Raw genomic sequence first — 23,707 nt, forward strand, 5'->3', positions numbered from 1 at the left:
CTTTCTTTCTTTCTTTCTTTCTTTCTCACTTTTTCTTTCTTTCTTTCTTTTACTTTTTCTTTCTCTTTCTTTCTTTCACTTTTTCTTTCTTTCTTTCTTTCTTTCTTTCTTTCTTTCTCACTCTTTCTTTCTTTCTTTCTTTCTTTCATTCACTTTTTCTTTCTTTCTTTCTTTCTTTCTTTCTTTCATTCACTTTTTCTTTCTTTCTTTCTTTCTTTCATTCACTTTTTCTTTCTTTCTTTCTTTCTTTCATTCACTTTTTCGTTCTTTCTTTCTTTCTTTCATTCACTTTTTCGTTCTTTCTTTCTTTCTTTCATTCACTTTTTCGTTCTTTCTTTCTTTCTCACTTTTTCTTTCTTTCTTTCTTTCTCACTTTTTCTTTCTTTCTTTCTTTCACTTTTTCTTTCTTTCTTTCTTTCACTTTTTCTTTCTTTCTTTCTTTCTTTCTTTCTTTCACTTTTTCTTTCACTTTTTCTTTCTTTCACCTTTTCTTTCACTTTTTCTTTCTTTCTTTCTTTCTCTTTCTTTCTTTCTCATTCTTTCTTTCTTTCTTTCTTTCTCATTCTTTATTTCTTTCTTTCTCACTCTTTCTTTCTTTCTTTCTTTCTCACTATTTCTCTTTCTTTCACGTTTTCTTTCTTTCTCACTCTTTCTCTTTCTTTCACCTTTTCTTTCTTTCTCACTCTTTCTCTTTCTTTCACCTTTTCTTTCTTTCACTTTTTCTTTCTCATTCATTCTCTTTCTTTCTCTTTCTTTCTTTCTTTCTTTCTTTCACTTTCTTTCTTTCTTTCTTTCTTTCACTTTCTTTCTTTCTTTCTTTCTTTCACTTTTTCTTTCTTTCACTTTTTCTTTCACTTTTTCTTTCTTTCTTTCTTTCTTTCTTTCTTTCTTTCTTTCTTTCTTTCACTTTTTCTTTCTTTCTTTCTTTCTTTCACTTTTTCTTTCTTTCTTTCTTTCTTTCTTTCTTTCTTTCTTTCTTCCGTCTCCAGTGCAAAAAAGGTTGACTGACTGCAAAAATGAGATAATTTAGACAAGTCAGAGGTTAAACGCACAGACTGGGTGGAGAAATGGCGATAGAGAGGATGTGGATGTGATAGATAATGGATGTTGGAACGAAAAGTGGGGTGGTAGTTTGTGAAGTGTTTGTCACTAAGCGTTGAAAAGGAAGAAACGATTAATTTGTGGGTCAGAAATGACGAGGTTCAAAAGAATTGTGATCAAAACAAACATGTCAATTGAGGCCATGCAACTTGGAGGGCAATAGTGTCAATGTCAGAGGTCTGTTAGCGCTACACCCCTTTACCCAAACGCACACACATATTTGTCAATATGGCCTGTGTGGCTACTCTGTGCGTCACTGCTGTACTCTATAGTTTCAGCATGACTGATTTCCCCAATCGCCTCGAGAGCTTCATCGATCCCTGAGGGGAGCAGCTGCCCGTGACAGATCCAACATAGTCCAAATTCACCAGCAACACCTCTCCTGCAGGCAGAACAGCTTGTTCAGACAACAGCTACTACCTTTGTAATATTGTATAAGTGTGTGTGTGTGTGGGGGGGGGGGGGGCGATGGTGCAGGCCTTTCTACAACAAACGTGTATTTCAGAAAGGAACATTTTTATCTCGGTGCACTCTGTTCTGATGCAACAGTGTCAGATGACTGTTGGTTGTAGCCACTAGAGGGGGGAGCTGACTAAGTTATGCCTTGGGCTGATACACAGCAACAATGGCCTCTCTTACATGTAGCACCTTTTTTCCCCCCTCCAGATTTAACACTCTTTCTTGAATAGAATAGGTTTCAAATCTATATTATGTAATTTGTAGAATTACTTGCTCTTATTTAAATGATTCATCTTTGTGTGGGTGTGTGTGTGTGTGTGTGTGTGTGTGTGGGTGTGTGTATACTCTAAAAGTTAAAGCATTAACTTTGGAGATGAATTTAATTTATTTAACTCATTCACTCCCAGCCATTTCCACAAAAGCAATCCCGTTCGCTCCCGGCTGTTTTACTGGGTTTTGACTGATTTTGCAAGGCCTACAGAATATGGTGTTCTATTGCTATAAAAGCATGGAACCTACCAAAAGAAAGATTAAGGTATGTTTCTATCTGTTTCCGTTTTGCAGCAATTAGCATTAGAAGAGAGCTAAGTTTCATCAGTTTTCACAAATCTGTTTAAAATTCAAAGTAATTTAGCTTTTTTTTTTCTAGATGGCCCTGGTTGATCTCCTTTGCTCTGCTGCCACCTGCTGGCCGTTTGTGTAATAACTACCATTTCTGCAACCGTTCTTTGCAGTTGAGAGGCTGCATCAAAGCCTTCTGTATGCTCTAGCACAGGGGTGGCAAACTGCGGTCCTCGAGGGCCGGAGTCCTGCAGGTTTTTTAGATTTCCCTATTCGAAGTGCAGCTGATTCCAATTAACAGGCTCGTTATCAGGTTTCTGCAGAGCTTGCTGATGAGCTGATCATGAATCAGCTGTGTTGAAGAAGGGAAATATCCAAAACCAGCAGGACTGCGGCCCTCGAGGACCGGATCTCGCCACCCCTGCGCATAACAAAACAAAAAATCGTATAATATATATGTATGTATATGAATATATATATATATATGTATATGAATATTCTTCAAATAAATTATTTACATAAAACATGAATAATTGAATATTCCCCCAAAAATGTCGAGTCCAAATTTTTAAGTTGAGAGATGAAAGGTTGATAAATGTTTTTAAAATTATCTAAAAATATCGATATCGAAAGGGAAAAAGCAGTAAATTACCATAAAATGCCCATGAAATTGCCAAAAATGACAGAGAATAAAAAAAGGCAGGAAATTTTTTTTTCAAAAAGTAACCATAAAATGTCCAGAAGCAAAATAAAAAATGAAAACCATAAAATATCTTTTGAATTGCCAAAAAATCTGATAATGTGTTTGTTTGTTTTTTTAAGTCATGAAGCAGAAGCAGAGAAGCAGAAAATAACCATATAATATTTTTTTTAAATTGCCAAAAATGTCAGAAAGTCAGAAGTCTTAAAATGTATGCAAGAACAAAGTATGGAAAAAAAAAATCCAAAAACGGAAGACAAAAGATCGAAAGAAGAGGAAGAAAATCATTTTTAAAGCATTGGATGCTGCCAAATGTTTTGCGGTTCCAACAGATGTTTTTTTTTTTTTTTGGTATTTATTTGGCCTAAAATGGCTCTTTTGACAGGAAAGATTGCTGACTCCTGGCCGAAATTCTTTAAGAAAGATGTACACATGAAATTACTTTTGTAGAAATGTCAGTTTTGGGGAGTCTAGTAAGTCAGTGAATTAAACTTCCATATTAAAGAATCCCTGCACTGATTTTTCGTTTCAGAAAAGAAAACCCCCCAAAACGTTTTGACAATTCACAATAATTTGTCCTTGGTGGAGGTCTTTGATTGCCAGTTGAGTTTGTCCCCTTTCTATTTAGCATAATTGGTTTTGTTGGACAATATAACGGGGAGGTCAGCAAACAAACACGATGACGTCTGACAGTGCTTCTTCCACGCTTGAAAAGAGCTTGTTATCCAGGAATGCCGGCCGTGCCGATGTGCAGCCAACATATGATGTCATGAGGGCCCTTTGTAATAATGGACGCCCTGGCTTTGACAAGCCGAGCATCAAGGGGGGTTCGGTTTGGTTCATCACCTCAGCCCCCATTTCAAGTGTTTGACGGGATGATCCTGAGCAGAAGCAAACATTTGGCGTCTGTCTTGCTTCAAACGTCCACTCTCTTCCACCCCGGTGACGCACGCACATGAAAAAGTGGTTTGCTGCTGGCCGGTATGTGTGCCAGCAATTGTCAAAGGCTAGTAAGACTTTCTGTTTATTTTTTATTTTTTATTTTTGTAATAACTTTACATAAAAACACTTTTACTGTCATTTAAAACCATGTTTCACAACCTCTTTTGAGACAGGTCACACATTTTACATTAGAAATATCATGGCACAACAGCACCAAACAAATTCGCATTAAAAAAATAAATAAATAAATATATATATATATATATATATATATATATATATATACGTATATTTCCGTACACTCTAAAAACAGTTGGTTAAAAAAAACAAAAAAAACAACTATGGGTAAAAAAATGGACCGATCCTTTTGCTCTGGTCAATTTGACTTAACTTTGAGTCAAGAAATGAGTCTTTTCGTGTAAATAAATATTGGTCAGATCCTTTACTTGGGTAAAAAAAAAAAAATGTGGTCATTTTGTATGAAACAACCCAGACAGTTCAGTCAAACTGACCCATAATGCCACGGAAGAGGCGGGACTGTTTTATGCACAACCGTTTGTTTTCGGTTCGGTTTGCGACGTGTGGGCTGCGTCAAAAATACTTGTGCTTCTGACTTTGTGTCCCTGTGTAGAGCTATACAGCTGAGAGATGGGATTATCCATTCTTTAACTCATTTGCTCCCAAGAACGTGTAAATACGTTTTTTAACGTTTTAAGTGTCCCAAAGACGTATTTATACGTTTTTTTGTTGTTGTTTTTTGGGGTTTTTTTGTTTTGTTTTTTTATGCTAGAGCATGCAGAAGGCTTTGATGCAGCCTCTCAACTGCAAAATACTGTTGCAGAAATGGTAGTTATTACACAAATGGCCAGCAGGTGGGGGCAGAGCAAAGGAGATCAACCAGGGCCATCTAGAAAAAAAGCTAAATTACTTACAATTTTAAGTAGATTTGTGAAAACTGATGAAACTTAGCTCTCTTCTAATGCTAATTGCTGCAAAACTGTAACAGATAGAAACATACTTTTTTTCCCCCTGATGAAAGAAGAGACTTTAATCTTTCTTTTGATAGGTTCCATGCTTTTATAGCAATTGAACACAATATTCTGTGGGCCTTGCAAAATCAGTCAAAATCTCGTAAAACAGCCGGGAGCGAACGGGATTGCTTCAGTGAAAATGGCTGGGAGTGAATGAGTTAATATCTTCCCGCTTTCAATCTCTAAAATGGCAAATGTTGCTTTCGTGGGTCATTGAACCAGATGATTCTTTAAAACCTAATGAAATTAATCTAAGTGTGGGAACACAGTCTGTAGCTTCCCGGCTCCTCATCTTCCTGGTCTTATGTCCAAATATTTCCTGTTTAAATTTTCAGCAGGAGCGCACAGAAGGTCGGCCGGCTGCAGTTTGATATTTACTTTACACATTTCTGGTGTTCAAAAATACATTGCCCCTGGCCGTGGATGACCTTGTGTACTCGCTCGTGTATGGCAACATACCGTGTACGAGCAGTGTATTTTCTCTTTACCTAACATAGTCAAAGCATAATAGCGTGTGTCATTGTATCAGGATTCAGAGAGAAAAGCAAGGAGTTAAAATGGCTCAAACATTTGGGGAAGGCCGAACCCATGCTGGCGAAGATCCCGCCCTCTTTCGTAGCTCTGACCTCAGTCTCAAACTTGTTCCTCTTGCGTGTGATACGCTCACTTGCCCACATGCACACACACACACACACACACACCCACACACTCATATGCACATTCTGCAGGAGCATTTGGACGACCAGACCAAAAAATGACACGAGCAGAAGGCTTGTGTGAGTGAAGCCGGTGGAAGGAAGAGGAAGGACTTGTTTTTGTTTGCTGTGTAATTAAAAGGTGCAATAGCCCAAAGGGGGAGCGGAGGAAGCACAGAGTGAAACAGAAGAAGAGCAGGGGAGAGAGGGCAACAGGAGCGCCGCCACATTTAGACCTAAAGCAAAGATCCACGGGGGAACCCGCGACTGAGAATGAGATGACGTCTTAGGCCCAAAACAAGACGAGCGACTCGAGGAATTGGTGCTCGGGAAGACAATCATTCCGATCTCCTCACCTCACCCAAAAGCGGAGAATCCGATTCATTCACGGGAATACACGAGGATGGATTGCATCACCCCGTCCAGTCCACCTCTGCTCGCTGACCGCCGCTCCTAGAACCGGCGTGCGCTCTCGCCGGGGGGGCATGACAAGTCCCGGGAAGCCGCGGAGAGCCGGACGGTCCGACAGAGCGAGACAGGCGAGGGAGCGCCAACTGTCCAGACGGCGGGATCATGAGCGTGCCGAGCAACTGTGGCTTCTGTTTTTCCGTGGAGCGGACCGTCACGGTGCGCGGAGGGAGCAAATGGGGATCGCCGTGTGCTGTCAACAGGCCCATTGACATCATACAGAAACGCAGGCGGTAATTAAGAACCTTCTCATTTGTCTTCTTCTCAAACGTGCACATACACTTTGTATATAAAAAATCGATACGGCAATATATCGTTGCAGGCCTCATTACAATACACGTATCGATACGCAGACAGTCAGAATCGATATTGCTCGTTAACTTTAAATAGGCAGGTAACATTTGCCTTTGTACCTAAAAAATAAAAATCGGCGGTGTCTTTGAAGTTAATTGCCTTCAATTAATGCAAAAATAGCTCACCAGTGATTGGACACTGTGTCTTGCTAAGAAAAATTAATCAGAGGAAGAATATCAACATTTATTTACTTATAAACTTAACATGGCACGTATTGCAATGTACCAATTTTCGTATATTTTATTTAAAAACGAAATAGAATGTGTTACATGAAAAAAATGCTGTTTTTATTTATCCAAATATTTTAAATAAGCACATTTTAGAGCTGTAATTTTAATACTTTGATATTTTTGCTCATATTGGCTCATGCATATTAATAAATTTTCCCGGTGTGTCTGTGAAAGCTGCTCCTTGCTTTGCAGTGTGTGCACATTTAGACCAGGTGGTAAACCAGAAGAGCTGCTCACAAAAATATTTTTGTCAGCATAACAAACATATCCTTTAGGTATTCATTATGACTGTTATTATAAAATGCAAGAAAATTTATGTAATATATCGGGATATGTATCGCCTTGAAGATCAAGTATTGGGATACATATGTATCGCGATACGTATCGTATCGTGAGGTTGGCGGCAATACCCAGCCCTAACGTCGCTGTCCTGTGAAAAGCGCGTCCATTTGATAAATTGTATTTCTTTTTTTGTTTTTGGGATGTCTGCATTCAGTTTCATCCCATAAAACATAAAAGATGACAACTATGGTTATAAATGTTTTTCACAGGACAGTGTCGATATGTTCAGTTTGTTGATGCTCTTTCAGCCGTTTATTGATCCCGAGGAAGAGCGAAATACAGCTTGCGCAGGAGCTGCTGTGGGTCACAGCTCACATTTGCACGCAGTCTCGCCCACGTGACCAGGCCCCGCCTCTTAATTAGTTTTTCATCTTCAATTATGTTCACAAACGTGTTTAATAGGGGTGTCACGATTCGCCAACTCCACGATTCGATTTAAATTTCGATTTTGGGGTCACGATTCGATTTTTTTTTCGATTTTTTTTTTTTTTTTTTTCCGCTCCCCCACTTTATAACACAGAGGCATATGCTTCTGTAGGCTAAGGCTAGTCTATGATCATTGGTTCTATTCATTGTACAGTAAATCTTATTTCAAAAGATCGGCTACATATAGGTGATGCAATTTCCATATTATTTTTGTGTAAATTTATGTAATATATGATAATTGACATTAGGCAGGAATGATCAAATTCAAAGAATTTATTTACAATATAAAGTTAACCGTCTTGTTCTTACTGAAGTGTAAAATAAAAAATAAAAAAACAAAAACAAAAAGTCACAGTGGGTGCCTGCCATCTATTGACTGTTTTTGGTTACAACAGTGTGCTGTGCGTTCCTCTTAAAATAATGTGCAATGTGCAACAACAACAAAAAATATATTGTATCCAAAGTCATGGAACAAATACAGCCTGAACAAACTATATCCCAACATTTACAGTTGCTGGGCATACTGTAGCGTGGTTCAAGTACACTAATTAAATGTTTGAATCCAGCGTTTTCCAAGGCTGCAGGTCTGCTGCTATAAATAGACCTATGGATCTGGCGTTTCGCGCGAGCTGAAGTGTGTGGAAGTTTCACTGTAAATGAGGATGAAATAGTTGGTTGGACCGTTGTTTTCCCACTTCTAGTTGAATTTGATAAATCTAAATCTTTGTGATGCCTGCGTAAATGTCCCGTCATGTTTGTCGTGTTTCCCGTTGTTACGGCTGGCGGCTCGGGCCCGCCGCCGGCTCCGCTCCCCTAGTATGTATGTGTGTGTTTGTGTCGGCTGGTGCCCGTATAATGGTACTTCAGTTTGAATGCGCCAGCGCGACACTCTGATTGGAGGACTGTGCCAGCGCGACACTCCGATTGGACGACTGTGCCAGCGCGACACTCCGATTGGACGACTGTGCCAGCGCGACACTCCGATTGGAGGACTGTGCCAGCGCGACACTCCGATTGGACGACTGTGCCAGCGCGACACTCCGATTGGACGACTGTGCCAGCGCGACGCTATTGTGTATCCGGTTATTGTTGTTTCTCCTCCGTTCTGTCAGTTCTGTCAAATGCGGTTATTATTTGTTCACCTTCCACTTTCACTCCCTTGTCAAACCCCTGCCTGAAATTTCAATTAAAACTACTCAGATGTTAAAGTCGACCCGTGTTTATCTACTCTATATTTTCTGTTATTGTGTTACTTCCCTTCCCCTTGACGAGCCGGGCGTAACACCGTGGCCGAGTACAGTACGCGCACATAGCATATCTTGCAACTGTGGTCTTTTTATCGACAACGTGAACGTTGTCGACATAACTCACCGGGAACGCAAAATGTTTCCAAACTGGTGACGAGAGAAGCGGGAGCGGCTTGAAGCACCATTGCTGTGTCTGTCCGCGCTTGCCATCATGACTGCAGGAGAAGTCAGCTAACAAGTGCCGTTAGCTAGTAGCTGAATGGCTGCGTCTCATTTGCTTTCCTGGGAGGTGGCGGTGGCGGCGGTGGCGGCGGGCGCGGGGGGGGGGGGCATCGAATCGTGTGTCCTCTCTCTATTTCGATGCTCGAAATCGTGACGTAATTTCGATCGATTTCGATAAAAAATCGAAATCGTGACACCCTTAATAAGCAGACAATGTACAACTTAAGCTTTATGTCCTCTGAAATGAATTGATTGATCCAATTTCCGTCAACGCTATCCGACATGAGCCAAGTTGAAAACAGAGTAGCGGTGAAATGGCAGCCGGGAGCAGGATGGAAAAACCCAAGCGGGGTTTCAAACCGAATCACTGACAACAAACAACGTCGGACGGAGCCAGCGTGATTTATGCAAGCCCAAATTGAATATGAAGCAAGAGCTCTGAAAAGATGGCAGATTTGGCACATGGCGTGCGTGTGAGGTAACCGGGGTTACGCTTTCCCAGCGCATTTCACTGAAACTCGATCCTCCTCTGTCAGCTCATCAGAGAATCAGGATGAAGAGCAAGAACGATAAATCGCCCTCCTTTTGATTGATCAGGCTTTCTCAAGTGTGAAAGTTGGACGTGATCTGATGACGTCCGGTGCCAAACCGCTGAAAGGAGTCGTTTGTTTTGCGTGAACGTATAATCCGTGAGGAAGAATTCGTGTCAGGGGTCAATTTTGTTAGCTCCGCTTTCCGGGTTCATGTGGCCCAGGATGGCTCGATCAGGCGCTCAACAACTGCATGAATCTTTTTGTTTGGAGCAACGATGAAGTCATCGCATGCCTTCTGCAGAGCATGGCGTCAAAGCCAAAGCACATTTTGTCATCGTAAATATGTCTTGGGATGTTGTTTTCTTGAATTATAGGCGACTTTTAATGCGAGGGAGCCCGACAGGGAGTATCTGTGGTTGTCGTTTACTGTATCGGCCTCGCAGATAGGGCGGGACACATGACTTGTCCTGACGTTCTTGCGTTTTACGTATGCTCTGATAGAACAATTTGTTCTTGTAAATAAACATAGGGAGTCGACTTTAATGGTCATGCCATCTGTTAAGTTGTTTTACGAGCCAGTGATGAACCTTCCATGCTGGATTTCTTTATCACGTCACGATCAAACAACTGCGCCTTGTTGAAAATTGTTAGCGTTTGTATTTTGCTTCATTTGCACCCAATAACGTGTAAATGTTTTTTTTTTTAAATGTTAGTGTCCCAAAGACGTATTTATACGTTTTTTATTTATTTTTTATTTTATGCTAGAACATACAGAAGGCTTTGATGCAGCCTCTCAACTGCAAAGAACGGTTGCAGAAATGGTAGTTATTACACAAACGGCCAGCAGGTGGCAGCAGAGCAAAAGAGATCAACCAGGGCAAAAAAAAAGCTAAATTACTTGGAATTTTAAATAGATTTGTGAAAACTGATGAAACTTAGCTCTCTTCTAATGCTAATTGCTGTAAAACGGAAACAGATAGAAGCATACTTTTTTTTTCCCTGATGAAAGAAGAGACTTTAATCTTTCTTTTGGTAGGTTCCATGCTTTTATAGCAATTGAACACAATATTCTGTGGGCCTCGCAAAATCAATCAAAATCCAGTAAAACAGCCGGGAGCGAATGGGATTGCTTCTGTGAAAATGGCTGGGAGTGAATGAGTTAAATTGTGTCTGATTCATACCAACTGCTTTCAGTTTTAGCTGGGATGTTAAGAATCATAGATTTGCATATTTTGCGAGTTTTGGTAAAACATTTCCACATGCTTGGAGCATAGTTTGGCCATGTCGTGATGTTGAGTGTAATATGAATAACATTCTCGTTATCACACAGTTTTATGATTGTTTTAAACGGGAAGTCAACCCAAACAAAATTTCTTGACAATAACATGTTCGATACCAGCCCCACTAGTCTAAATACACTATTCTGGTTAATATTGTTTTAGTGCAGTGCTTCTCAAATAGTGGGGCGGGCCCCCCCAGGGGGGCACGTTTGACCTCAGGGAACATTCTTTTTTATTTTGATTTTTTTTAACTGTCCTAGAATAAAGTGCAATTACACCTCCACTACATTAGGGGGCAGTGGCGCTCTCATTATTGTCAGAGTGGAGCATTCGCTCGGTCGGGTAGGCGTTTTGTTTGCACTGAGCATGCGCACTTTGCACACAGCAAAAAAAAAACAAAAACAAAAAAATCTGCACTAATTATTTTACATTTTTGTTTTGCAGGTCAGGGTTGTATTTTTTTTTTTTTTAATATTGTGCTCCTGAGTTAATGTTGGTGATCAGTTTGAATGCATTATTATTTATTGATTTTATGTAATTTTATTTTTCCGTATCATATGGTTTGACATGGTCAGTCAAAAAATGTTTATAGATTAATTAAGGATTTAATTTTATCTTGGAATTTCAGATGCACTTTAAATCTTTTCTGTTACAGTTAATAAAGCTATTCATTGTTGTAAGTTGGTCCATATTTCTTTCTTTTTTTATTCTCTTATGCGTTAATACGGATACAGTGTAGTCGTGTTGGGGGGGGGGGGGCGAGATGTTTTCTTCTTTCTATTTAAAAAATCTAGCAGTTTTTATCAATATTAGAAGGCGGCCATTTTGCCACTTGCTGCCAAGTGAAAATAACATGCTTAAGTCTCAGATAACAACCAATCACAGCTCAGCTTCAGAAAACAGGTAAGCTCTGATTGGTTGTTGCCTGAGCCCTGACCAATGATGTCATCTTCAGTTGACAGCAAGTGGCAAAATGGCTGCCCCCTGAGATGGATAAAAACAGCTGGATTTTGCTTCGGAACTCATATACCACAAGTGTAATATTAATCAGGATGTCATGTTGGGACTAGTGAGTTCACATATAACATATTAAATACATACATTACACTTCCCGTTTAAGATTAGTGGTGGTCGGAATGGCTAAGGCTAGCGAGGCTAAGCGCTATTCTCATCCACAACCATTTTGTATGGACTAGACAACACTTTGTATGCAGTTATGGTTGTTTTTAGAGTGCTCTAAAAATAAAGTTCAGTTTAGTGATCTAGCGTTCAGTCGACAATAAGTGGCAATACAAGGCAAAATGGCCGACTCCTGAGATAGATAAAAACAGGTGGTTTCTTAAAATTATTTATTATTATTACATATTCCACAAACACATTATTAATGTGAATAATGTGTTTAGACTAGAGGGAGTGCATAAGACATATTGTAAATATTTTTTTCCTTAACTTTCCCTTTAAAATGGTCTTGATGATGTCATGAAGCTTCACGAGACACTTGCAAATATTGTTTTACTCCGCTAGATGGGGCACTTGGCTTAACAATAAAGACCAGTGCAATGGAAATGTATTGAATTTCTACTTTAAACTTAAGAGTTAAAAAAAAAAAAATCACATTTCACGAAGCTACATGTGTCCATCACTAGTAATGAATTTACAAAAAAAATAAATAAATCAGACAGGGCATATGCTGTACTTTTTTTGCAGCGCTGTCTACATAACGTAATTTTGATGTAATGTTTCAAGTAATTTGTTTACATTCTCAAATGTTATAGGAGTGTAAAATTACTACTGTTAACTCATTCACTCCCAACCATTTTCACGAGTGTTTTCCTGGATTTTGACTGATTATTCAAGGCCCGCGAAATATTATGTTCTATTGGTATAGAAATATGGAACATACCAAAAGAGAGATTAGAGTCTCTTCTATTATCAGGGGAAAAAAAAAAGTATATTCCTATAGCAATAGAACATGGCTAAGTTTCATCGTTTTTCACAATTCTGCTTAGAACTGTGGGAAAGCTGTGGGAGTTTTAACATGGCCTGGTTGATCTCTTATACTCTGCTGCCACTCAACCATTTTCTGCAGTAGAGAGACTGCGTAAAAGCCTTCTCTATGCTCTGGCATAAAAATAAAAAAAAACAACAAAAAACATAAATACGTCTTTGGGACACTTAAAACATTTAAAATATGACGTATTTATACGTTTTTGTGAGCTAATGAGTTAATAGCGAAATTTATTTAATATCGAAAGGCTATCAAATTAATACAGTTATTAGCTGCAAATTAGACTAAAACAAAACAGCGTGAAAATGGTTGTAGCCATCGTATGGCTCTTACTCTGCGCTAGTTTATCCCAATCTTTATTGAGCAAACGTGCATATTTTTTATAAGGAAAATCACACAGCACATCACCAAATAAAAATGTCAATGATGATCTTGTCTCAATTTACTCACGAATTTACTTAAGTTTGAAATCTGTGTCTGGTTAGTCGAACCCAAAGCTATAATTTAGTTTTATGAATGGGGATTCACAGTAGAAATACATTTCCTTTTTCTGCGTGTCACTAGATGGTTGCTGGCATGGATTGATGAACAAAGAATATTAATATAATGGTGACACCTTCACTGACTATAAGTTTGAACTTTTCTCAGCCTCATCTCGTTTGTCTCCGTCTCACTTCCTCTCCTCACATCTCACTCAACTCACCTCCAAACCTTCCAAGCCTTCTGCTCTCACTTGCCTCACTCTCTGTTCTCTGTTGTGCCAGGCCATTCCACAGCGTGTTGGACGTTGAGGGTGATGACTCAGAAAAGATGCATTTGAGCCATAATGATGTCATTTCATGTCTGGTTGAAACAAATTAGCCGAGCAAGAATATGTTCACCTTTTATACAAACCGGCAGAATTTATTTATTTTACATTTTAACCGTTTTTTTTTATGTGCATGACCCCTATAATGAGGGGAAAAAATGTTTTTTTTTTTACAGCTGTTGTAAGTGTAGTAGTCGAATTCGGAGCAAATCAATGACTTCACTGAGATGTCCTACTAGTCCAGTGATTCTCAAAGTGGGCTACGAGTGCTCCTCATGATATGTAGATTCCCTCTAGTGGTACACGAAAGAATCCCTGCCGAAGTACCATGGTTATAATTGTTTGGTTGTTTTTTATACTTCATTTTTATTTCTTGTTGACAGTTTTTATTTCTTTTTGACTTTTGTTTTATATATTCAGACACAGGTTTGTTTGTTTTTTATGTATTTTCAAAAACAGTTTAATTTTAGTTGAGTTGCCATTAGTTTTAGTATTAGATTTAGTTTTTTTGTTTGTTTGTTTTATACTTAATTTGTATTTCTTGTCGACAGTTTTTAATTCTTTTTTACTTTTGTTTTATAAATTCAGACAAGTTTGTTTTTTAATGTATTTTCAAAAAAGTTTAATTTTAGTTGAGTTGCTATTAGTTTTAGTATTAGATTTAGTTTTTTGTTTGTTTGTTTGTTTGTTTGTTTGTTTTTTATATGGAGTATTTATCAAGTGCAAGATTACAAACTAAAAGGCCATTAGTTTTAGTATTAGATTTAGTTTTTTTATTTAGTTTTTTTTGTTTGTTTTGTTTTATACTTAATTTGTATTTCTTGTTGACAGTTTTTAATTCTTTTTTACTTTTGTTTTATAAATTCAGACAGGTTTGTTTTTTTATGTATTTTCAAAAAAGTTTAATTTTAGTTGAGTTGCTATTAGTTTTAGTATTGGATTTAGTTTTTTGAGTTTGTTTGTTTGTTTGTTTGTTTGTTTGTTTGTTTGTTTTTTATATGGAGTATTTATCAAGTGCAAGATTAAAAACTAAAAAGCCACTAAGTATTGTGCAATAAACAATCAGTTTAATTAGTTTTATAAAATAAGAGTTTCAGTTTTATTTTTATTTTATTTTTTAATTTTCTTTCCATTTTTATATTATTTATTTATTTATTTAACGTAAATATGCTTGCTAAGTACAGTTCGATTGTATTTAAGTGTATCGTAACCATTTAGTGGGTTCTTCCAGTGGGCGGGTGGCCATTTGAAATTCAGTGAATGTCAAACTCGCCGATAAACGCCCAGACCGATCCCCCCCTTGTCATGTATTTTCCTGAGCCTAATTTTTTTCCGCTGTCCGTCTTTGAGCTATAGCCTAGTCTGGCAAAACTATAGTGGGTTTTTTTTGTTTAGTTTTTTTTGTAAACCTGCTCATGAACAAGCATAAAGGCATCAATTGGCCAAGATAAAAGTAGTAGTTTGACTGCACTGACATTGTTGGAATTTTACAGCTAGTTAGACTTTTTTTTTTTTTTTTTTTTTTTGCTTTGTGAAGATAAGAAGCATGAACTTCTTTTGTAATAAATAATCAGATCAAAGATCTAACTTCCATGTGAAGTTGATACAATTCTGCCACGTAAATCCTTCAACATGCTTACACAGTAAAGTGTATCAGAGGTCACGGTGCGCTCCATGTGCAGGAGGGCGGGCGTCACAGCGGCACGGTGTTGTTTTGCAAAGGAAAGATCTGAGGCTGACGGCCGGCCCCTGACGGTGATTGCAGCCCGTCTGCATACAATAATAATTGTACGCACACACATGAGCGACTTGACGTGGTTTGGGCGCCACCTTAATCACAGTGCACCGATCGCACTCACGCGAACGCACGCTTGCTTCGTTTACAGACCAGCTGCTCCTTTTATGTGCGTGCGTCATGATCCGATTACCTGTTTGAAAAAACTTGCAAATTGATCACAGCCTTGGAAAGGAAGTTATTTGTTGACGTTTTTTTTCCTTTCCTTTTCTGTTACATAACTCTTGCTTAGAATTTGCTCATTTGTTATATTTGTTGAACAAAGCATCATTTATTTGGTCGCAAATTAAACTAATTTTGGCACCCTGTCCACACACACAAAATACAGTAAATACTGCGACCAGTGAATTGTTGCAGGTGGTAAAGACCGACTTGAAAACTTGCAATATCGAGAGAGCATATAAAAAAATAAAATAAAATTGTTTGAAGTCGTTTTCCCCTTCCCACATGTTTTAAACACACTTTTTATTTATTTTTTTTATTTTTTATTTTTTATTTTTTTAAGAGCTCAGAATTGTTCATTCGGTAGTCTTACCGATTCAACGTCTTGTCATCATTGCTCTTTTTTTTTTTTTTTTTTTGTGTGTATGTGTGCGTGCGTTTGCGTGCGTTTGCGTGCGTGCGTGCGTTTGCGTGTGTGCGTGTGCGTGCGTGCAAATACGTATAAATTTATACTCATTCATTCACCTAAAACCTTATAAATATCCCATTACCCTTCGCCTTAACCAGGTACTTCAAAATCTTGCCAGAGTCGTGAGATTTAAATGGTCAGGAGACCAGAGAAAAGGTCAGAAAAAAAAAAAAGAAATAAAGAGAAAAGAAAGGTAAATCAAAGTGACATCCAGCACCGACCAAACACTTCCTGCCTTCCCCATGGTTACAAAATCAAAGTCTTACGCCAATCCCGGAAGCCTCTAAATTCCAGCAAATTTAGCGAGATCTCAAGAGCCCAGAGGAAAAACTAAAGAGAGGAAGGAGGGAAGGATCGATAAGGCAGAGTGAGATCAATAGAAGCCAGTACATCCAATCCATCAAAGTGAAGTCCAGCACCAACAAGACCCCTCCTGCGTGGTTACAAAACCAGAGTCTTATGCCAACCCCAGAAACCTCATACTTCTAATAAATTAAAATCTCAAGTGACCAGAGGAAAAACTAAAGAGAGGAAGGAGGGAAGGATAGATAAAGCAAAGTGAGAACCACAGACACCAGCACCAACTGATTCAAGGGGCTGTGGGAGGGAGAGGGTACTTCTGTTGAGTTTCAGTAGATGCTGGTGCGACGGATCTGGCGTGCATAAGGACCACCACCAAAGAAAGAAGCCGTCAACCGCGGTCCAGCAAAGCGAGCACCGCCCCCCCCCCCGGAATCCCCAGGCCGCGGCAGCACCAAGGCCACCCCCAAGCCACCCGAGCGGATACCGGTCGGCGAGCCGACCCAGACACCCGGAACATCCCCGCCCCAGCCCCGGCCCACACCCCCGAGCCCAAGGCCGCAGAACGAGGCCCAGCGGGCCCCCACAGCGCCCCACCGGTCCCCAGCCCCCATCCCCCCACGACCCCCCCGCACCCCACCCAAACCCGCCATCCACCACGACCCAGGCCCCACCACCCCCGACCCCCAAACCCCCGAACACACCCCGACCCCCAGCACCCAAACCCCCACCCACCCATACCTCCACCCCCCCCCCCCCCCCCAAACAAGCCGCCCCCCCCCGACGGCCGCCACCCCCCCCGCGAACCCGGCCCCCCGCGAGAACCCCCCCCCCCGGAAACCGGCACCGGGCAGCAGCGCAGAGAGGGAAGATGTGCCCACCCCACCTCCAGCCGCGCGAGATTTGCACAGCGGCGGGAGGGGGGAAGCAGAGGAGGAAGCACCAGGGGAGAAGGCGGAACACCAGAACACCGAGCCCGGCGGGGAGAGGCCCCGGTCGTCACGCCAGAGTACTAGTGACACCTAACCCTGTTACTGAGTCCGCCAGCTCGCCGACTGGCGAGCTCTACCCTTACACCGTGAATGTGGCCCCACCCAGTGTATATACAAGTGTGTGCGTGTGGTGCATTAAAATTGGGAGCAGGTGAGTCAGAGCAGAGGGAAAAAATTTCCCCTACTCCGACACACCCGTATCCCCCCCAAAAAAATGAATATGTATATGTGTGGTGCATTAAAAAAGGGAAACACACTTTTTAAAGTACAGTACAGTATTCCTTAGCACCTGTTCTCACTCGCTTGCTAACCCTAACCCTAAGATTTTCTCTGTTACACAGCCCTTCTGTAAAACCAACATAGAACTGAAGAGAATTAAACATTGCACATTTAAAAACCAAATACTTAAAACAGTGTAATTTTGTGTAACAAAAGTCTGCTAGCTTAATGCTAAAATGCTAATAGAAATGAGCCTACCAGTCCACACAACTGCTTCTTTAAAGCGATACTTGACTCATTGAGCCATTTTCAGCAGTAAAAAGTTCACATTTTGTCTATAATAAACGTGGTAACTTTATTATTATTCATGTACAATGAGTGCCTTTAAAAAAAGTGTTTTTTTTTTTCCACTTGCTGCTGACTGATGATGACATCACCTGTGCTGAGGAAGTGTGTAACTGCCAATCATGGCCCACCTGTTTTCTGTGGTTTGGTCAGTAAAACTGAGCCATGATTGGTTATCAGCACAGGTGATGTCGTCCTGAGTCGACAGCAAGTAGAAACATTTACTTTTTAAAGGTATTAAATGTACATGAAAAATGATGAAGTTACCACATTAATTATAGAAAAAAAATATTAACTTTTCACTGCTGAAAATGGCTCAATGAGTCAAGTATCCCTTGAACACATGGAGCAGCAACACATGCATACAGCATACAATAATACTCAAGTGGATATAAAAAGTCGACACCCCTGTTCAAATGTCAACTGTTTGTGATATAAAAAAAAAAAAAAATACACCAAGATAAATCATTTCAAATCTTTTTCTACCATTAATAGGACCTGGGCAACTCGTATGGGGTAGATTACATATTTTATAGAGGGAAAGTTAAAAAAAAACTGAGATGTGGTTGCAGAAGTGTGCACACCCTCTTATAACTGGGATGGCCATGTTTAGATCTCATGTTAAATGTGGTTGTGCACACTCCTTCCACACTGCTTCTCAATTATTTTTTGTTATGCCCCCACCTCAAAAAAAAAAATTCAACTCCCCACCCCCAACTCTATGCCATGACAATAAATAATTGTAAGTACACCTCTGCAGATGAACTAATGCCCCTTCCATGCTCTTTAACAGTGAGACCACTACTGCCACCTATTGTAGTGGATGTACAATTACACTTTATTGTCGTATGGATGAACCCCGAATAAAGTTCAGATGTTCTCGTAGGCTTTTACTGACTTTTTATTTTTGCTTTCTTACGGAAAGTTTGTAGTGTTCATAATTCCTTATGACACTAAAGACGCAAAATTAACTTTTGAATCTCAATACAACGAAAAAATACTGTACTGGCCTAGCACAACGTTGCCTTATTCACACACATATCAGCAGTGATCATAAGTAAAAGGTCAGTGAGGTTTACATTTATTCAAACTCAAGTCTCCACCCTCTTTCTGAACAATGGATAGACAGTACGTATAGAAAAGCCGTTGCATAATGTGTGGCTGTGCTCAGCTGTCATTTAAACATGAGCAGGTCGCTTCCCCTGGCTGTGTTTTTCTAGCAAGGTGAGACATCGGTTTTGGTTTCTGTCCTGTTTTATTTAACAAGGTGGATTAGTCAGTAAGGGAGAAAAGGGCACATGAACATGAAGCCGCTTTGCTAATGTTCTCTCGCAATCTGTTCAGGTGAATAATGATTGTTAGAATAAGCAATATGTTAGCTACAGTTCAACTTTAAAGGTGGAAATAACATGCAGACAGAACACGACCAATGGGGTTTCTCCCGCTATGTGAAGTCTACTCTAGAAAATGTGAAATGAGTAGCACTTTAGGTGGTTAAAAAAAGTATTCAAAGCTTTTTGCATCGTTATTATATATTATATTCATAGTTTCAGAAACCATTTCACTCTCTAGAAGGAAAAACATGAACTCTACTACACTTGGGCTAGAGGGTGATGTAGCCCCATCAGTCCATTTAAACCACTCCTGCATTTTATTTCATATTCTATATTATTTATAGTTTTCTTAGCCTCCCTATGTATCTGTCAAGCCACTCTTTATCCTGGAGAGATAAAAAAAAAATCCTAAATTGTGGGCCTGTCTCTTGGGGTAAAACGGAGGAAAATATGAATTAAATAGCAGCGGCCCCATACATTGCCGGCCCCTTTCGGCATCTGCCCTCTATGCCAGATGGCCAGTCCAGCCCTGGTCACAGGTGAGCTGACATTGAGTGAGTGATGGGGTACACCCTGGATTGGTCGCCTGGCAGTTGTATCTCAAATTCACACCTGGACAATTTAGAGTGAGGGGTGAAAAGTCAAGAACAGTTGTTTTTTTTTTTTTTTTTTTTTTTTGAAACGGGCACAAGTGTCACGCCATCATAGATGAAGTAAGGACAAAAATAAATACACCTGTATATAAATCATGTGTTATGATAAAATAATAATTATGCTCATAATAATATTGTTGTTTATAATTGATTTTCGTTGCATTTATATTATTACAGAAAAGAAAAAGCAGACATGTTTCCATGAAAACAAAAAGTTGACGAATTATTTTATTTCAAAATGTTAAGTTTATCTGTAAAATGTTATATTTTTCTTTTTTTTTTCTCATGTGAATGAAACAATTAAAAATACTTAATTATGTAAGTGAATTGTAACAATACAGTTCAATTATAAACACTGGAGGGAAAAAAAAAGCTTAAATCAATGCAGCTGGAGTAGCCGAGAAGCACAGTGAGAACATACAAAATGGTATGCAGGAAGGCCGCAACCAAGATTCAAACCCTGAACCTGAGAACAGAGGTGTCCAAACTACGGCCCGGGGGCCATTTGTGGTCCGCCGTCCATTTTTCACTGGCCCGCGACATATACTAAAAATGGCATTTGACTCAGTTCAAATAAAATAAAAACAAAAATGTTTGGAGATGGTCAAAGTAAGAAGGGAGGGTATCGAAAAACACAGGTGCTATTAAAGTTTATTTTAGTTAACTAAAACTAACGAAAAAAACAAAAATTCAAAACAACAATTTCGTTAACGAAATAAAATAAAAACAAAGATGCTTTTAAAAATAAAGAAAACTAACTGAAACTACATTTTATGTTTACAAAACTAAATGTGATTCTTAGTAGATTTATTTTGATATAAACCGGAATAATGACGTTGCGCCCACGTTGTTTTTTTAAAATATTGCACACAAGTAATTCACATAAAAAAAAAATAGAACAAATACTGAAACTAACTAAACTAAAACTAAGCATTTATTAAAGAACTAAAACTAATTAAAAAAAAAAAAACTAACAGACCCACCTTGAAAACTAATTCAAACTAACTAAATTTTAAAAAACAAAACTCAAAACAAAATAAAAACTAAAATGAAAAATTCCAAAACTATAATAATATCCCTACTGCCATATTACAAATAAATTGGTTTATATACTGTAGCATTTTTCTAAATATGCAAAAGCACAAATAAATTATTTGTACAATTTTTAGAACTAAACACAATTTCTCTTCATAACATTATGTGGCCCTTGCGTCCTTCTGATTTTCTGTATGTGGCCCTTAAATGAAAAAGTGCTAACCACTCATCTACTGCGCTACATAAATCAGAACTTGACATAAAAAAAAACAATATATATATATTTCAATTTATATTCATTTAAGTCAAGCTATTTGATGGACGGGTCAAGTTCTTTCACACAGTGAAGAGAAGAATGGTCAGCCTATCGCCTCGCCTGCGCTCACCAGGTCGCTCCTGTACTTTAACTTTAACCCCCCCGCCCCCAAGATGGGACTGGCGTTGGCGTAACAGGCGGTGACGCAGGCAGGGTGTCCGATATCAGGCCACTGACAGCGTGCCATCAATCACAATTTCTACCGGACTGCCTCTTAGGTAATACACTTCTCTGGTTACAATATTTTCTTTTGTTTTGTTTTTTTGTTAAAGACATGTTGCGACAGGAGATTGATCGGTGTTGTGTGTTTTTTTTTTTTTTTTTAAGCCACGGACATGTCATTGGTGGGGAAAATTGATTAAAGTCACGGGACACAAATGCACACCTTGCGAGGTGCGCTTAATTTGCTTATCCAGCTGTCTAGGATGATATTAATACTAACAATTTCTAACTATTATAGGAACTGGATGAATAATTTTGCCTTCTGGCATATGCCCACTAGAGGGACCCTGTCCTCATTGACAAGTCTCAAGACTGCAGCTACTATACATAGAACATCACTTACCAGAAAATATCCAACAACTCCCCACCCATCTGGGTTATTTTTTGAAAAAATTACACTTAGTTGTTTGTATTTTTAGCATTGTTGGTTGAGAGTGTGAGGGAAAAGGAGAGAAGAGGTGGGCGGGTGTGACCGGTGGGCATTTGTAAGACGCCAAAACAATGGAGTCATATTTGGGACACATTGTTTCTATGGGAACTGTTTGTTCAGAAAACATACGGCTGGGCGCTGACGTTTTGACCTTTTTAACACACCAAATCGCCCATTTAAAGGGATACTTCACTTATTTAGCCCATTATAGCAATAAAAAGTCTATAATTCGTTTGATACTTTAATTATTTTTCACGTACAATGAGTACCTTTAAAAACAAATTTTGCAACTTGCTGTCGACTGAAAATGAAATCACAAGGGCTTAGGTAACCAATCACAGCTCACCTGTTTTCTAACTTTGGTCATGTGACATTCACAAGCTGAGCTGTGATTGGTTACCTGAGCCCTTGTGATGTCATTTTCAGTCGACAGCAAAGTTGCAAAATGTGTTTTTAAAGGTACTAATTGTACATGAAAAAAATATGAAAATATCAAATTTATTATAGGCAAAATATTAAAAATGGCTCAAGTAAAGTCTCTCTTTAATATATTTGTTGTGTTTCAGCATGATGGACATGTAAAAAATAAATAAATAATAATAATTAGGGATGTTCGATACCACATTTTTTCAGACCGATACCGATACTTAGACCATCAGTACTCACCGATACCGATACCAACTGCCGATACGAGTAGTACATTTTGACAAATAAAACAAATCACTAAAAGATATTTTTAAACAAATATATTTCCTTTAATTTTGACAAAAAAAACAGCACAGTCACTCTTCAATACGCTCAAAATAAAACACAAAAATGTTCTTGTAGTTTAAGATTCACAATTTTGAAGTATTTCCAAACCGGTGATGTTTTGGTGAAAAACTGCTGCAAGCTAGCGCCACTTACAGGCAAGGAGGACTCACTTAACGTCTTCCCCGTCTGCCATCGGTCGCTTGTACGCGTCTGCGTCACGAGTACTCGAGTACTTGAAAAAAGGCTGGTATCGGCCCGATACCGATACCTGGTATCGGTACTCGCCCATCCCTAATAATAATAATAATAAAAATGCTGGGCTTTGGGCGAGAGGTGTTCAGGGTTAGGTTAGGGTTAGCACCGTTAGCAAAGCATGCTTGCTTCAAGCTCTTTATTTATCTCTCCCAGTTGAAGTTTACTGTAAAACAGACATAATTGTATATTTAAACACCAAAATGTTTAACCAAAAGATGTATGTAATTTAATTTCATCTATTGCTTAATTCCAACATGTAGTTTTGAAACACTATAGACAGGCTAACGGAAATTAGCATTATTTAATTGTGTACCTTCAAACAACTGCCGCTTTTACCACTGTCTTACTGACCACGTAGAAACAGAGCATACATCACTGACAGTGTTCTGCCAAGCCTTTGCCGACTCGCCTGTGTTGAACTCAAAGCAAATGAGCACGAGCAAGAAATTGGAAGTGAAGCGCCAGTGCGGGAAAGTCGTGGGCGATGTTTTGATCGGCGGGCTAATTTTAGCTCCGCGTCGGCTTCAAATAGAAACCCCACCATAAATATGCATGAATGGGGGGACCACTCTGTGGTGCAGCGGGAGAGCAGAGCAGATAGAGGAGGGGGAGGGGGGGGCTCCGTGTACTCTACCTGTTATTCTATTTTTAGCGCCAACGATTCCATTCTCGGTCTATTCCCCCATGCGAGGGGAGGCTAAATTTAGCTGCTTGGAGACAGAAAGCGTGATGCGGGAACCAAAATAGAAACAAGTTTATGGTCAGAGCACGCAGGAACAGCGAGGGGTGTCGCATCAGTTGTAAGGACAGAAGGCGACAGATGGAGGGAAAATAGGAAAGATGGAGATGATGCTTATAGATCATAATGCAGTGGTACCGTGACATTAGTTTAATTATTTGACAAAGCTAAACTCAACTGTTGGGTTAATCTTGATTCTTTTCTGTCGATCGTTAACTTCGTTTATAAGGCGTCGAGATAATTTTACTGCTGAAGAACTGCAGTCCACATGTTTACTGAGC

The 23,707-nt window shown here is 39.2% G+C and overlaps 1 protein-coding gene across 6 annotated transcripts in view; it reads left to right on the top strand.

Annotated features, from left to right (window-relative positions):
- LOC144016629 (3',5'-cyclic-AMP phosphodiesterase 4C-like) overlaps positions 1 to 23,707 on the top strand; it is a 68,891-nt gene that overhangs the window by 19,747 nt on the left and 25,437 nt on the right. The window contains exon 1 of one of the 6 annotated variants that reach the window (XM_077517993.1): positions 5,219 to 6,190. The exons of the other annotated variants lie outside the window; for them this stretch is intronic. Coding sequence (XP_077374119.1) covers positions 6,063 to 6,190 — 128 coding nt within the window. The 5' untranslated portion in view covers positions 5,219 to 6,062. Of the gene's footprint in view, positions 1 to 5,218; positions 6,191 to 23,707 lie in introns of those variants that run through there. 6 annotated transcript variants of the gene reach the window in all.

The sequence above is a fragment of the Festucalex cinctus genome, chromosome 1 (assembly GCF_051991245.1).
Source record: "Festucalex cinctus isolate MCC-2025b chromosome 1, RoL_Fcin_1.0, whole genome shotgun sequence".
NCBI classification, from domain to species: Eukaryota; Metazoa; Chordata; class Actinopteri; order Syngnathiformes; family Syngnathidae; genus Festucalex; species Festucalex cinctus.